Source organism: Meles meles, chromosome 15 (genome assembly GCF_922984935.1).
Source record: "Meles meles chromosome 15, mMelMel3.1 paternal haplotype, whole genome shotgun sequence".
Lineage (NCBI taxonomy): Eukaryota > Metazoa > Chordata > Mammalia > Carnivora > Mustelidae > Meles > Meles meles.
Window position 1 is genome coordinate 53,844,661 of NC_060080.1, and position 14,708 is coordinate 53,859,368.

Below are 14,708 nucleotides of genomic sequence, written 5' to 3' on the forward strand. Positions count from 1 at the left end.
TAGTGAAAGAATTAAAAAAAAAAAACCAAACAAGCAATATGTGTGCCCATCAATAAGGACTATTACAGTCTGTCCTATAATGAGCTGTGACTGCTGCCCTTAATAAATAGAGGCAATGGAGTGCCTCTGCTCACTCCAGAGCAGAGGGTGCTCTGTGGGTGGCTCAGTGGGTTAAGCCTCTGCCTTTGGCTCAGGTCATGATCTCAGAGTCCTGGAATCGAGCCCTGCATTGGGCTCTCTGCTCCGCAGGGAGCCTGCTTTCCCCTCTCGCTCTCTTCCTGCCTCTGCCTACTTGTGCTCTGTCTGTCACATAAATAAATAAAATCTTAAAAATAAATAAATAGAGGCAGTGTTACATGCACTGGTAAGAAACAATCCTGGGGCGCCTGGGTGGATCAGGTGGTTAAGTGCCAGACTCTTGATCTCAGTTCAGGTCTTGATCTCAGAGCTGTGAGTTCAAGCCTGCATTAGGCTCTATGCTGTACGGGAACCCTACTTAAATAAAAGATAAAAGAAATAATTTTAGGATGTACTAGTAAATAAAAAAAGGACAGGTGCAGAATAGTGTATAGAGTCTGCTTATATTTGAATAATGAAGATATGTACACATACATGTTTGTGTATATATGGAATATCTCTAAAAGGATGCACAATTAGCTCTTCCCTATACACCCTTTGTTCTGTCTGAATTGTGTTCCATGTGTTTTTATTACTTACTCAAAAATAAAGTAAAATAAAATCTAACCACAGAACCTCAAATATCAGCAAGGTATGAAACAGAATGGGTAGTGGTTGTTATCTTTGGTATAAAAAGGGTTTCCCTCAACTAAGAAAAAGAAAAGCTTGCCAAAAGAAAGGGCTCCAAAGGGCGCCTGGGTGGCTCAGTGGGTTAAGCCGCTACCTTCGGCTCAGGTCATGATCTCATGGTCCTGGGATCCAGTCCCGTATTGGGCTTTCTGCTCAGCAGGGAGCCTGCTTCCCTCTCTGCCTCTCTGCCTACTTGTGATCTCTGTCAAATGAGTTTTTTAAAAAATCTTAAAAAAAAAAAAGTGGCTCCAAGACTTGGAATAAGCATTTCAAATGAATGTGTGTATATGTATGACCAAAACATTTCTTAAATGTTCATCCTCCTTAGAAACTGAACAAATTAAAACCAAATACTATTTTACCAGATTGGAAATTTAAAAAGTATCACACCTGACACTGGTGCATACATATGAAAACTGGAATGCTTACACTTTACTGGTGAGAGATGGTTGTTACCTTTCTAGCCATACATATATCAAAAGCCTTAAGACATGCACACACACCCCTTTATCTCACCCAGCAATGCCAATCTAAGAATGGAACCTGAGGAAATAATGCAACAAGTACAAAAAGATGTATGTAACAGGAATACTACTCACAGTTTTAATTAAAACAGCAAGTCATGGGAGGGAAGCCAATGTTTGCTCATAAAAGATCAGTTAATAAATTATGGTACAACCAAGTAGCTAAACTTAACTAAAAGTTAAGTTTCTAAATAACATGTAAGTATTAAAAACTGTTCCCAGTACATGGGAGAAAAAAGATTAGCAAAAGAGAACGGCATATAAATTCTGATATAATGGGTAGGGACAATAAATATACACCGTAGGAGGCTGGAAAGACATATACCAAAATATTGTTTCTGGGGATAGATATAGGTGATTTTTGGCTCTCCTTTTTGCTTTTTGATTTCTCCCAAGTTTTGATATAATAAGCATATATGGTTTTTAAAATGGGGAAAAACAATAAATGGAGGAAATAACTGGGGCAAAAAACCCCCAGTTATTTGTAAGTTACTAATGAAATCTAAATCTACGTGGGGGAAAAAAACTGTGTAGGGGGAAATTTTTATACAGCAATACAAATATTTATCAAATACAAAAGGGTAGAAATATTGCTTTATTTGAGAAACTTACATCCAAATTACTTTTGTGTTTTAAAAAGTCCTAACGTGCACCCAAGAAGAAAACATACACAGATTCCACAATAATAAGAACAAAAAAATGGGGCTGACTGCCCCAAATGATATTTCCTAAAAGAAAAAAATGCAGTATTTAATTTTCCTTTTTGTGAGTCAGGGTATGTGAACTGCATACATCATAAATAAAAATTTTCTTACTTTACAAGGAGGAAGGACTGTGATCCTGTTTTTTATGCATATTAAATATGAAATACAAAATCCACTCTTCTGAACAAGATAAAGGAAAAAAATCATTCTTTATCATCTCAGTTTTCATGCAATGAAATCCAAAGGTCTGTTGAATCCGCCTTTTCGATTCATGTACTGCCTATGATGAGAAGAGAAAACTCATTGTGTATTAAAAAAAAATTCTGGACTCCTCTTATAAAAAAATAATAATATAAATCATCTTTAAATTGGCAAAGTCTAGGGCAAAAAGTATTCATGGTTATTTAATGCACATTAAGGATATTATATCATTTTCAAAATAACCTAAAGCCTTTCAGATTTCTTTAAAATCCAAATAGAAGGATGGAAATACACTTCTAAAATTATTTGGAAAGGTTCTGCAGACTTTAAAAAAAAAAAAAAGGTTGAAAATCCCTATTTACAGTTAACAATAAGGAAATAAGAGAAGAGCTCTAAAATAGGTACCCATCACATAAATCTGACTGCATATTATACTAATTCTCCTCATTAAGACTTTCTTTGAAAATAATTTTACAAAGGGCCATTAATGATGATTCCGGTCCTCACCTTAACTCACAGCATTCTCAGATCACATTATACATATTCTAAGCTAATGGGAATACTAGTCTTTTATCCTTGGTAAAGGCTGAGAGAAAGGAATTTGAAGATGTTATCAAGAATTCAGTCAAATTTCAGGTATGGATTGTTTATTTCTGTGGTATTGATAAAATATGCCTTAATATGCTTAATATACTCAACAGAAAAATGTATTTGCAGCTGAAATCTTTACACAATCATTCTAGGTTAGTAATTCAGGAGGGATCGAATTTAAATCTGTAAATGTAATAAAATTAAAGCCTAAAGACTTGAGAATATGCTGTTTTGAAAAAAGAACAATGTTGAGTTTTAAAAAAGTTAAGCCAACAGCCTTCTCTTAATAGTTATTAGTTCACATGTAAATCGGAAATTATTCTAACACACCAGAATATAAGCAAAGATCAAAACAAGGAACTATACGGAAACTGCTACATTTCCTACAAATACACTATCTCATAAATAAATTCTTTCCCAAGCACCTAATTTTTATCATTAGTTCAAACATTGTCATGGGAGCTAAGCATACCTGTACTTCCTCTTCTGAGACACATTTATGGCATAGGCATTTACAGAACCATCCACCTTTTTCCCCTAGAGAAAAGCAATAAACAAATATAAAAAATGGGAAGGATATACTAAATGCCTCAAAGAGCTGGATCCTATAAACATACTCAAATGGCAAAATTCATTTAAGAATGGTGAAGCCCAATGAGAGAATTTTCAGATACTAATGATATTCCATGAACTCCCATGTATTAAAACTCTGTTCCCATTTTTACAGTCATACATAATCTAACATATTCAAATATCCAAGCCAACAAACATCCATGGTATATATATTTATGTGCAAGGCATGCAGAGAAATAGGTTCTTAACCTTTTTTGGTCCAAGAATTCTTTGAAACCAAATACCACTTACGGAATACCACTTCTCTAGGAAAATTTAACTTACGATCTTAGCTCATAGCTCAAATCACAGCCGGAACAGTCACCATTCATTCAGATCTCATTTCTTGCACAGGCCTTGAAATTTTTATTTTTCAATCAAGAATCAGAATACAGGGGGTGCCTAGGTGGCTCAGTCAATTGACTATACATACAACTCTTGGTTTTGGCTCAGGTCATGATCTCAGGGTCATGAGACAGCCACACTCAGCTGGGGGTCTACTTGGGATTCTCTCCCTTGCCCTGTGCCCTTCTCCCTACCTCCCCTCTCTAAAATCAATCAATCAATCAATCTTTTAAAAACCCAGAATGTAGAGTAACAGGTGTTAATGTTAAGTGTCACTTTTATCTTAGCCTTTCTTATGTGGCATCTACCTTCTTTTTCACTAACTCCTTTATGGGTCTTTTGATCTGGCCAAGTTAACTCATCATTTGCTGTTTCTCTGTCTAAATTGCCTTCTCAACCCTCATCCAAGAACCCCAACCATCTAGTTCTTATCCATCATTCAAGGGCCAATTCAAGTGGTTCAGAAAGCACCGTTAACCCTTCCCCAGACTGTTAACTGTGCTTCCCTCATAATGCCTTCCATTTTCTACCTTGCATTTTCCTGATGTATATACATGATGTTACTTTCTCTGAGACTGAAAGTCTTGATGGAGGGATATGGATATCAGTTTGCATTCTCATACCTTAGGCCACTGAACTTGCATGTGTTCAGAAAATGACTGTTAAATATATGAACACCACCGATCAATGCCATCTCTTTCATACACATGTGACCTCCAATTCCCTACCTCCCTCCCCCACCATTACTCATGGGAGTATATCCTATCTGCACAGCACACTTACTAGGTATCTCTGTTAGGATAAATAAAGGAATCTTATCCACTGTCCTAAAGGTCAGGTATATATTTGAGGTGGAGCTAAAGTAAATGTATTTGGGGGCACCTGGCTGGCTCAGTAGTTAAGTGTCTGACTCTTGATTTCGGCTCAGGTCATGATCTGGGGGTTGTGGGATTGAGCCCTGTGTCGCGCTTCACACTCAGTGGAGGTTCTTTTTTTTTTTTTTTTTTAAAGATTTTATTTATTTATTTGACAGAGAGAGATCACAAGCAGACAGAGAGGCAGGCAGAGAGAGAGAGAGGGAAGCAGGCTCGCTGCCGAGCAGAGAGCCCGATGCGGGACTCGATCCCAGGACCCTGAGATCATGACCTGAGCCGAAGGCAGCGGCTTAACCCACTGAGCCACCCAGGTGCCCCTCAGTGGAGGTTCTGCTGGAGATTCTCTCTCTCCCTTTGCCCCTTTCCTGCTCGCACTCTCTCCAAAACTGAATAAATAAATCTTAAAAAATAATAAATACAATGTATTTGGTCTTACTTTTCTATTCCTGTTTTCACTACATTGTTGGGAGGGCGCAGAGAGTACAATACTGGGTAAATTACTTGAGGTGTATAATTTTACCCTCCCAAAAATAAAAAGCAGGCATGATTTCGAAAGACTGGCTTAGAAAAAAAGTAATGATTCTAACTATTTTATTAAGTTCAATTCCTAAAGGATTACTGGTTTTTGAAAACTATTTGAAGAGTTGTATATTATTAGCCTGTTTTGATTTACATGCTAAAATAGAAAATTACCCATTAACAAACATAACCAAACTCTGAAACATTCCAGAATGTGAAAATTTAAGGGAAAATAAGTGACCACACTGGTACATGAAAAAGTAGCATAGACCTATGATGAAATATCACAAGATACACATTATTGAAAGGCAAATGAACAGAGAAGCTTTACAACTGATGGCCATGAAACTAACTGCATATAAACTAGATTAATATCCTTGTAGATGTCCATAAGAAAACAAATGACATCATTTGTTCTCATGATATGCCTTTATTTTTACAGGATGTGTGAATTCTCACCTATTTTTTTTCTTTTATTAAAGATTATTTATTTATTTATTTGACAGACAGAGATAGGCAGAGAGGCAGGCAGAGACAGAGGAAGGGAAGCAGGCTCCCTGCTGAGCAGAGCACCCGATGTGGGGCTCGATCCCAGAACTCTGGGATCATGACCTGAGCCGAAGGCAGAGGCTTTAACCCACTCAGCCACCCAGGCACCCCTATTTCTTCCTTTTATAAATAAACACCTTCAGCACAGATTACAGTTAAAAGAGTATGGCTCCAGGGTCATGATCCCAGGGTCCTGGGATTGAGCCCATGTGGGGCTCCCTGCTCAGCTGAAAACCTGCTTCTCCCTCTGCTCCTCCCCACTGCTCATGCTCTCTCTCTCAAATAAATAAATAAAATCTTTAAAAAGAAAAAAATATATGGTTCCATTTTTACATCTGATTCTCAAAATTTCAAACTTAACATCAAACAATAGACAGCTGCTGCTCCAGCCTCAGCCCCCCAAAAATAATTCTGATAGATTTCCCACCCTATTCTTCTAACAACAGCAAAATTACAGTTGCTTTACTTTGGAGATATTTTGGTTCACTCAGTATACACATTAATAAACCATTTCACTTATAAAATACTCTTTGGCAAAACAAGTAAGGATTTGGTGTACTCAAGGAAAAAAAAACAGATACATAAACTGCATTAAATTCCAAAATGGGGAGTAACCATTTGTGAGAACAAGAGCTCCTAATTTTCTTACCTCAAAACAGTCATGCCTCAGTATTCCTCTTAGGTTACATATACACTGTCATTTTAAAAACATGTGAGCTTGGGGCGCCTGGGTGGCTCTGTGGGTTAAGCCTCTGCCTTCAGCTCAGGTCAGATCCCAGGGTACTGGGATCGAGCCCTGCATCAGGCTCTCTGCTTAGCAGGGAGCCCACTTCCTTCTCTCTCTCTCTGCCTGCCTCTCTGCCTACTTGTGATCTCTGTCTGTCAAATAAATAAATCAAATCTTTAAAACGAAACAAAACAAAACAAAAAAACATGTGAGCTCTAGGGGCACTTGGGTGACTCATTAGGTTAAGCCTCTGACTTTGGCTCAGGTCATGGTCCCAGGGTTCTGGGATCGAGCCCCACATCAGGCTCTCTGCTTGGCAGGGAGCCGCCTCCCCTTCTCTCTGCCTACTTGCAATCTCTGTCAAATAAATAAAATCTTTAAAAAATAATAAAAAAAATAAAAAACATGTGAGCTCTACATAATCACAACCATTAGTAAGAAACTTTTACAGATTCTGAGATTACCCCAATCCATTCACAAGATTTGGATTATTTTTGACATTTTTTCTTAAGAACCTATTTCAATTTACAAAACTAAATGGACTTAAAATTCTAGAGAATGTTTTTAAACTATATTCTCAAAGAAAATATATATTCCTTCCACACATACTCTCTATTCTTACTAGCTCCTTCTCTCTCCTCTTTCCACATCCTCTATCTCCCCTCCTCCCCATTTCTCTTTCTTTCCCATCTCCCTATCTCTTTCTACTCTTTACCCCACTCCCCAACCTATAATCCCTTCTCTTCATCATCATCTTCAAAAACCCTCCCTCTTTTTCCTCCCCCAGTTCCTTATTCTCTTCAGTATTATGATCAAGGCTAGGAAACTCACTATCCAATCCTCCCCTCTTCTGAGCTTTGAGATATATATACAGCTACCCAATGTCATCTTTCTCTGCAGCTGAATTTTATTCTCGTTTAACAGCATTTCTCTGTGCTAGAACCCTTTCTTGGTTAACCCCATTTCCTAGTCTTTCAGCCTGTCACTTTGGAGTCCTCAATGACTACTCACTCCCACCACCACCACCAACTCTGGCTCCTGAGTAGACTCAATATTCTGGCCTCAGTTCAGGCCTTCATCATCTTTCATTTGCATGACCCAGCAGTTCTCCTTGACTCCAACCTAACCTGTCTCCTATCTGTCCTCCATGTTGTCCTGGCTCATCTTTCTTTCTTTCTTTTTTTTTAAGATTTTATTTATTTGACAGAGAGAGATCACAAGTAGGCAGAGAGGCAGGCAGAGAGAGAGGGGGAAGCAGGCTCCCTGCCGAGCAGAGAGCCCAATGCGGGGCTCAATCCCAGGACCCTGAGATCGTGACCTGTACTGAAGGCAGAGGCTTAACCCACTGAGCCACCCAGGTGCTCCCCGCTCATCTTTCTAAATGCACATATCATTGCTTCTTCTTCTCAGCACCTAAAGAATCAACTCTAAGTTCCTTAGCATGGCTAAGAGTATCAAAAGCTTCCACAATTTGCTCCCTATCCCACTTTCTAACCTCATTCCTAGCCCATCAGCACCTCTTACTAGTCACTGAATTTGAAATTCCCACAATACAGTATGCTCCTTCATGCCTACACACATTCTCATGAGCTCTTCCCTCTATTCAAATGATCTTCCTCCTCTTCGAATGATCACCCTGAAGATCAAACTTAAACATCAGGCAAGGGGCGCCTGGGAGGCTCAGTGGGTTAAACCTCTGCCTTCGGCTCAGGTCATGATCTCAGGGTCCTGGGATCCAGCCCCACATCACGCTCTCTGCTCAGCAGGGAGCCTGCTTCCCCCTCTCTCTCTACTTGCCTCTCTATCTACTTGTGATCTATCTTTATATATCAAATAAATAAAATCTTAAAAACAAAACATCAGGCAAACACTCCTCAAATTCTAATGGCAGCTTAGTGCTTCCTTCTCTGTGCTCTCAATGCCCTTCACACAGATACTTCACAACTTCTAAAGGAAAAAACTTGTGTGAAGTTATGGAAGAAATTATGAGCAACAGTAAAATAATATGGAAATTTGTGACAGTATGAATGGATTAATTCAAATCAGAATGTTTAACTGGCTACATGTTTTACTTACCTTTGTGGAGTCAAAAGAGGCAAATCCCATTAATTTCATCATTTCTATTTCTTCCTCTGTTTTGCCCTCTAAGTCTTCCTCTGCAAAAAAATAACACAAAAATAAATTTTTTAAAACTCCTATCACTTTATATATAGGCATCCCACCTTCCCAATGTTTGTGGTATACCACTTTGCTTTTAGAAAAGACCTACATTAGGGGCATCTGGGTGGCTTAGTCAGCTTTAGTCAGTTAAGCATCCAGTTCGTGGTTTTGGCTCAGGTCATGATCTTGCAGTTGTAGGACTGAGCACCATGCCAGGCTCTGCGTTCAGTGTGGAGTCTGCTTCAGATTCTTTCTCCCTTTCCCCTCCCCGCTTGTGCTTGCTTGCATACACACACTCTCTAAAATAAATACTTTAAAAGAAAAAAAAAGACCTATGTTATTACTTTTTTTGCTAACCAAAAGAAATGTGAAGAGGATTTTTATTTTTAAGAAAAAAGCAATTACTGTACTAATGTAGTAGGTCTTTTTTTTTTTCTTTAAAGATTTTATTTATTGATTTGACAGAGAGAGACACAGCAAGACAGGGAACACAAGCAGGGGGAGTGGGAAAGGGAGAAGCAGGGAGCCAGATGCAGGGCTCAATCCCAGGACCCTGGGATCATGACCTGAGCCAAAGGCAGCCACTTAACAACTGAGCCACCCAGGCGCCCCCTAATGTAGGTCTTTTGTAAAAGCAAAGTGGTGTACCACAAACTTTCAGAAAGCATGACTCTGTTTTATGCCATTTAGGCTTAGGAAAGGTTTCATAGGAAGGCTCAACTTTTGTACCCAGGGGTGGGGGCTAACGACATAAGCCATGACCTATATAAAAAGGGAGGTGGCAATAGATTAACAGTTATTTCAGGGCACCTGGGTGGCTCAGTTGGTTAAGCGTCTGCCTTCTGCTCAGGTCACGGTCTCAGGGTCTTGGCAGGGTTTCCTGCTAGGCAGGGAGTCTGCTTCTGCCTCTCCCCGTCTCTCCTCTCTGTATATTCTTGCTTGCCCTCTCTTTCTCTCTCTCAAAAATTACATAGTATCTTAAAAAAAAAAAAAGTTATTCCATCCCAGCAGCAGAGAACAAACAATTAGCTAAAGACTTAGAAATTGGAAAAAATTCCTCCTTATTTTGGACACAATGTAACTTAAGATGCACAGAAGGAATATGCTCTCCAACCTCCATCAGAAGAGAATGCTTAAAAAAGGACATGCTTGGGGCGCCTGGGTAGCTCAGTGGGTTAAGGCCTCTGCCTTTGGCTCAGGTCATGGTCCCAGGGTCCTGGGATGGAGCCCGGCATCGGGCTCTCTGCTCAGCAGGGAGCCTGCTTCCTCCTCTCTCTCTCTGCCTGCCTCTCTGCCTACTTGTGATCTCTGTCTGTCAAATAAATAAATAAAATCCTTAAAAAAAAAAAAAAAAAAAAAAGGACATGCTTGGAGCCTTTGGGCAGGACCACTTTTTTTTTTTTTTTAAAGATTTTATTTATTTATTTGACAGAGAGAGATCACAAGTAGGCAGAGAGGCAGGCAAAGAGAGTGAGAGGGAAGCAGGCTCCCTGCGGAGCAGAGAGCCCGATGCGGGACTCGATCCCAGGACCCTGAGATCATGACCTGAGCTGAAGGCAGCAGCTTAAACCACTGAGCCACCCAGGCGCCCCTGGGCAGGACCACTTTTAATGTCAGATACAACACTACTTTTAAAGGTACTTCCAAAACAGAATATTCTCATTTTTAACTGTCCTTCTTATATCAAGAGCACCACAGATAACCAGCTACTAAGGTACAATAATAACAAAATCTCAATACCATACGCAATGAACACTATAAAAAAACTAATACTTAAATGTCCCCAAATTATACTTTTATAATTTTATCATGACTAAAGTTATAAGAACACGGCTGTGTTTTTCCTACAGTTATTTATTTAATAACATTACCAGTAATCTGGCGTTCTTTGCTCTTTGTTTCTTTTGTTTCTTTCTTTTCCTCATCTCTTCTTTCTTTCAGTCGAGAAGGGGAAGGAGATGTGGATCTATGTCGTCTTGGGGATCTAATATTCAATAAGTAAAGATATCAGAAGCAGAGCTATAACTGATGACTTGTGTTGATTGGCAAAGATGTACATGAGCTCCTAAAAGGTAAAGGCTGAACAAAAGCCAGGTTCCAGAGAACGAAGAGTCCATTCCCCATAGCGGAACAAGGAAGAAGGTTCTGCCTAGGCCCTCACTGTTAACAAAAAGCCAAAAATGTAATTTATTGGTTTAATCATCAGTCTCAGTACAGCTAGGGCTGAAAAAATTTTCTGTAAGGCAGAAAAATAAGTTTCTAACAATTACAAATACACAAAAAGTTGACTTAAACAGCAGTTGATACTTAAGAATCAAGAGTCAATTTCTAAGGTTCTTTCAAGATCTCACATTCCTGTTTATATATTTGAGTAAACTCTCATCACCAAAAAGTTAGTAAAAACAAAACAGGGACACCTGGCTGGCTCAGTCCATGGAACATGCAACTCCTAATCTCAGGACTGCAAGTTGGAGCCCACACTGGGTATAGAGATTACTTATAAAAATGAAATCTTAAACAAACAAACAAAAAAACAAAAAAACCCTTAAACCAAAAAACTCCAAAATACAAAACCTTTACTTCCTACTCCTGCCAAGCGCCACGCTAGTGTTTTTCATGTATTATTTCTCATTTCCTCCTCAAGGCAACTCTATGGCATAGTGTGTGATTAACCCCGTTTTACCAATGTAAATGTTCAGTTTAAAATAAGGTGAGCTTAAGTTCCCCTCATTTTATGAAACTGTAAATTCCTTGTAAGTGATTAAAACACAACTAAGGGCAGCGACTAGTTTCTTTGGGGCTGGTACAAGTTCTGGGTTTTTTCTGCACTCACCTGGAGCGTCTTCTGTGGGGGGATCGAGAGCGGCTCCTTCGCCGATCTCTCTCCCGGGACCGGGACCTTTCTCGGCGCCTGCGTTCGCGCTCACGGGACGTGGACCGGGACCGCCTGCGCTCTAATACAAACACACAAAATCTGTTTGCAGAGGCAAAATATTACTTCAAATTTCTAGAGCTGCGCCGTCCGATGGAAATATAATACCAGCCATTTCTAGTAGTCATATTTAAAAAAATTAAAAGACACAGGTAGAATTAATTTTAATACTGTTATTTGACCCAATATATCCCAACTATTATCATTTCGCCATATACGCGATATAAAAATTACTGAGATGATTACTTTTTTGGTGTTTAATAGGAAATCTGGAGTGTATTCTACACTTAAACAGCAGTTCCTAATTCGGACTGAGCACATTTTAAGTGCTCAATAGCTGTATGTGGATCGTGGCCTCATTCAAATCTTTAGTCTTGACTAGTTGAAGGTGATAAAAACCAACCAGAGGAGGAAGAACGGAGGGTCTAAGTGAGATCTCCTGATCGAAGTCCTGTTCTTTACATCCCACTGCCTCACTTATGGGGGTGGGTGCCAGAAGATATCACGAGATGCGCTCCCTGGACGCAAAATTCTAAATATCGCTTTTCCTATTACATAAACTGGGAAGGAAACCAACAAGGAGCATTCAAGAACTAGCCATTACCACATGCTGAGTGTTATGGAATGTGACATGAATTCTCACGTCAGTTTTTAAAGATAGGTAGTACTACCCCAATGTCTAATTGCGGTAATTCGGCCTCAGAAGGGCCGGATGACTTGCACAAAACCACCCAGAAATTAAGTGAGGGAACCGTGGTCTGATTCTAAATCCTTCAGTCACAAGTATAAACAAGTTATCGTATGAGTCTGACAGAGAGTCCGCGAAACTCTAACTCAGAGAACGGAAAACTGCCTTCACACCGGAGGGCTGAAAAGTACAGGGCTCAAGTCATCTTCGTACCCCCCGTACCCCATCCAACCCCACTCTTCTCCTCAGGAGAATAAGGCCCCTTTCTCCGCTGCGCTCGTACTTGGGGTGAAAAAAGGGAGGGGGGACAAGCCTCCGACCAAGCCCCAGACCAGCCAAATTCCTTCTGGACTCACCCCTCCGTGGGGAGCGGCTGCGACTGCGACCCATTCGTTATCTTCCTTCGCCTCAGCCTGCCCCGGAAGCGACTGCGCAACAACTTCCGGGAAGATCGGGTACTGAGCTTTCACCGCCGACTGGAAAACGTAGACACGACTCTGGAGGGTTCCGGTTGTAAAGAGGGGAGGCTGCGCTGAGCCCGCCTAGAATCGTGCAGCCTCCCGGGTTGCCACGACTTCTGAGCGTGGACATTGTCACCTGAGACTCTCAAACAAGCTCCATACAAGCTACATAGCCCAGTTTTTGAGTCCTGCTTGCAGATGCTGCTTGCCACCAGAAACTAAAGCCAGATGCCAGAACCCGTAGACTCCAAACAAGACCCCATGACACAGTTTTCAACCGGTTTGGTTCAGTTCAGCCGCCGTGCTAACCCTCCACATACTCCGGCTCACTGACATCTAATTGTATTAACAGAGAACACAGCTATCAGTGCCGTGATAGATCTGACTGCACCCATTTAAGGGAAGAAAAGAATTGGCGCACTCATTCTGAGACGTCTCCTCTCCACACCCCCAACCCCAAAAGCCCCAAGGTCCACTTGCTTACCAGCCCCTTAATTACCTTAACCCCATAAAACCCTGACCATGAGACCTAACAGGAAAAACGTTCCTATAGAGCATAAGCTCCCCTTCTCTATTCTCTAGCTACTGAGTATATTACCTGCTTGCCCTGTAATACTGTTTCGTTATTTGGCAAACGGTATTGAGTAGGAAAAACAAAGAACAAAACCTTCCACTTTGGTAACAAGATTCTGGTGAGAACAGAGTTATCATCTCTGCTCCTCTAGCCCCGCTCTCCCAGTGGTTCCCATCTTTGCGTCCATAATGGACGCAAATGTGCTACTGAAGGACATTTGGGTGGCTCAGTCGGTTAAGCATCTGTCTTCCAGTCAGGTCATGATCCCAGGGTCAAGGAATCAAGTCCCACAACCGGCTTGTTGCTCAGCAAGGAGCCTGCTTCAGCCTCTGCCTGCTGTTCTCCTTGCTTCTGCTCATTTTCTTGTTCTCTCTCTGACAAATAATATCTTTAAAAAAAAAAATGGGGGCGCCTGGGTGGCTCAGTGGGTTAAAGCCTCTGCCTTCGGCTCAGGTCATGATCCCAGGGTTCTGGGATCGAGCCCCGCATCGGGCTCTCTGCTCTGCTAGGAGCCTGCTTCCTCCTCTCTCTCTGCCTGCCTCTCTGCCTAGTTATGATTTCTCTCTGTCAAATAAAATAAAATAAAATAAAATGTGCTACTTGATATTCTATAAAGGCCTGGTAAAAGCTGTATATCCTCCACCCTGATACAGTTCTCATTTTCCCATTTTTCTTTCTATAAAATATTTTATACCAAACCAATTCTAGACATACCATACACAAAGTTTATGTCCATACAGGGAAGCGCTAGGGTGGGTCAGGAGTCAGGAGGAGCAAGGGGAAAACATGGGTGAGAGCCTTTATTGTGGTTTTTGCAGGCAGGAATAGCAGAAGCAGGGTAAGCCTAAGAGGTTTTGTTTGTTAGAGAGGGAGAGGGAGGGGTGGGGTAGAGGAAGAGGGGGAGAGAGAATCTCAAGCAGGCTCGGAGCCCAACACCCAGCTGAGCCTGACGCAGGGCTGCATCTCATGACACTGAGATTATGACCTGAGCCAAAAGCGAGTTGGATGCTTAATTGACTGAGCCACCCAGGCACCCCGAGGTAAGAGACTTAAGATTGGCTAGAAAAATTTCAGTGCGCTTTGGGACATAGGGGCTATCCCGAGTTGTTTGGTACCTGGTCCTGGGGTCATTAGAGCAGAGCAGTATTGTCTTGGCTTGTGAAACTTTGATAAAGAAGGTGGTTGCACACCTATATACCAGAGGATTAATCAGTGAAAAGACACAAGTCTGCTCTTGAGTAATGTGCAGTCCAGCGAGGGATACATACACCTAAACAGCGTGTAAGTGCATCTGTAGGGAAAGAATTAGATACTGTAGGACAGGTCCCTAATGGTTTCGAGGGGAAGGATTGGCAAGAAGTCTCTATGAGGAAATAATGGCCAAACAAGACCTTAAGGAGTAGAAATTAGCCAGGAGAATGGGGCGACATTTGTGGGGA

General features: G+C 41.0%; 1 protein-coding gene across 1 annotated transcript; it reads right to left on the minus strand.

Annotated features, from left to right (window-relative positions):
- Positions 1-1,250: 1,250 nt before the first annotated feature.
- On the minus strand, positions 1,251-12,663 carry SNRNP27 (small nuclear ribonucleoprotein U4/U6.U5 subunit 27). The gene is made up of 6 exons (XM_045978707.1): positions 12,591-12,663; positions 11,448-11,568; positions 10,486-10,598; positions 8,531-8,610; positions 3,300-3,364; positions 1,251-2,315 (listed from the first exon to the last, which is right to left on the minus strand). The coding sequence occupies exons 1-6, from the start codon at positions 12,622-12,624 to the stop codon at positions 2,261-2,263; spliced, it is 468 nt and encodes a 155-aa protein (XP_045834663.1). The 5' UTR covers positions 12,625-12,663; the 3' UTR covers positions 1,251-2,260.
- Between the last annotated feature and the right edge of the window lie 2,045 nt (positions 12,664-14,708).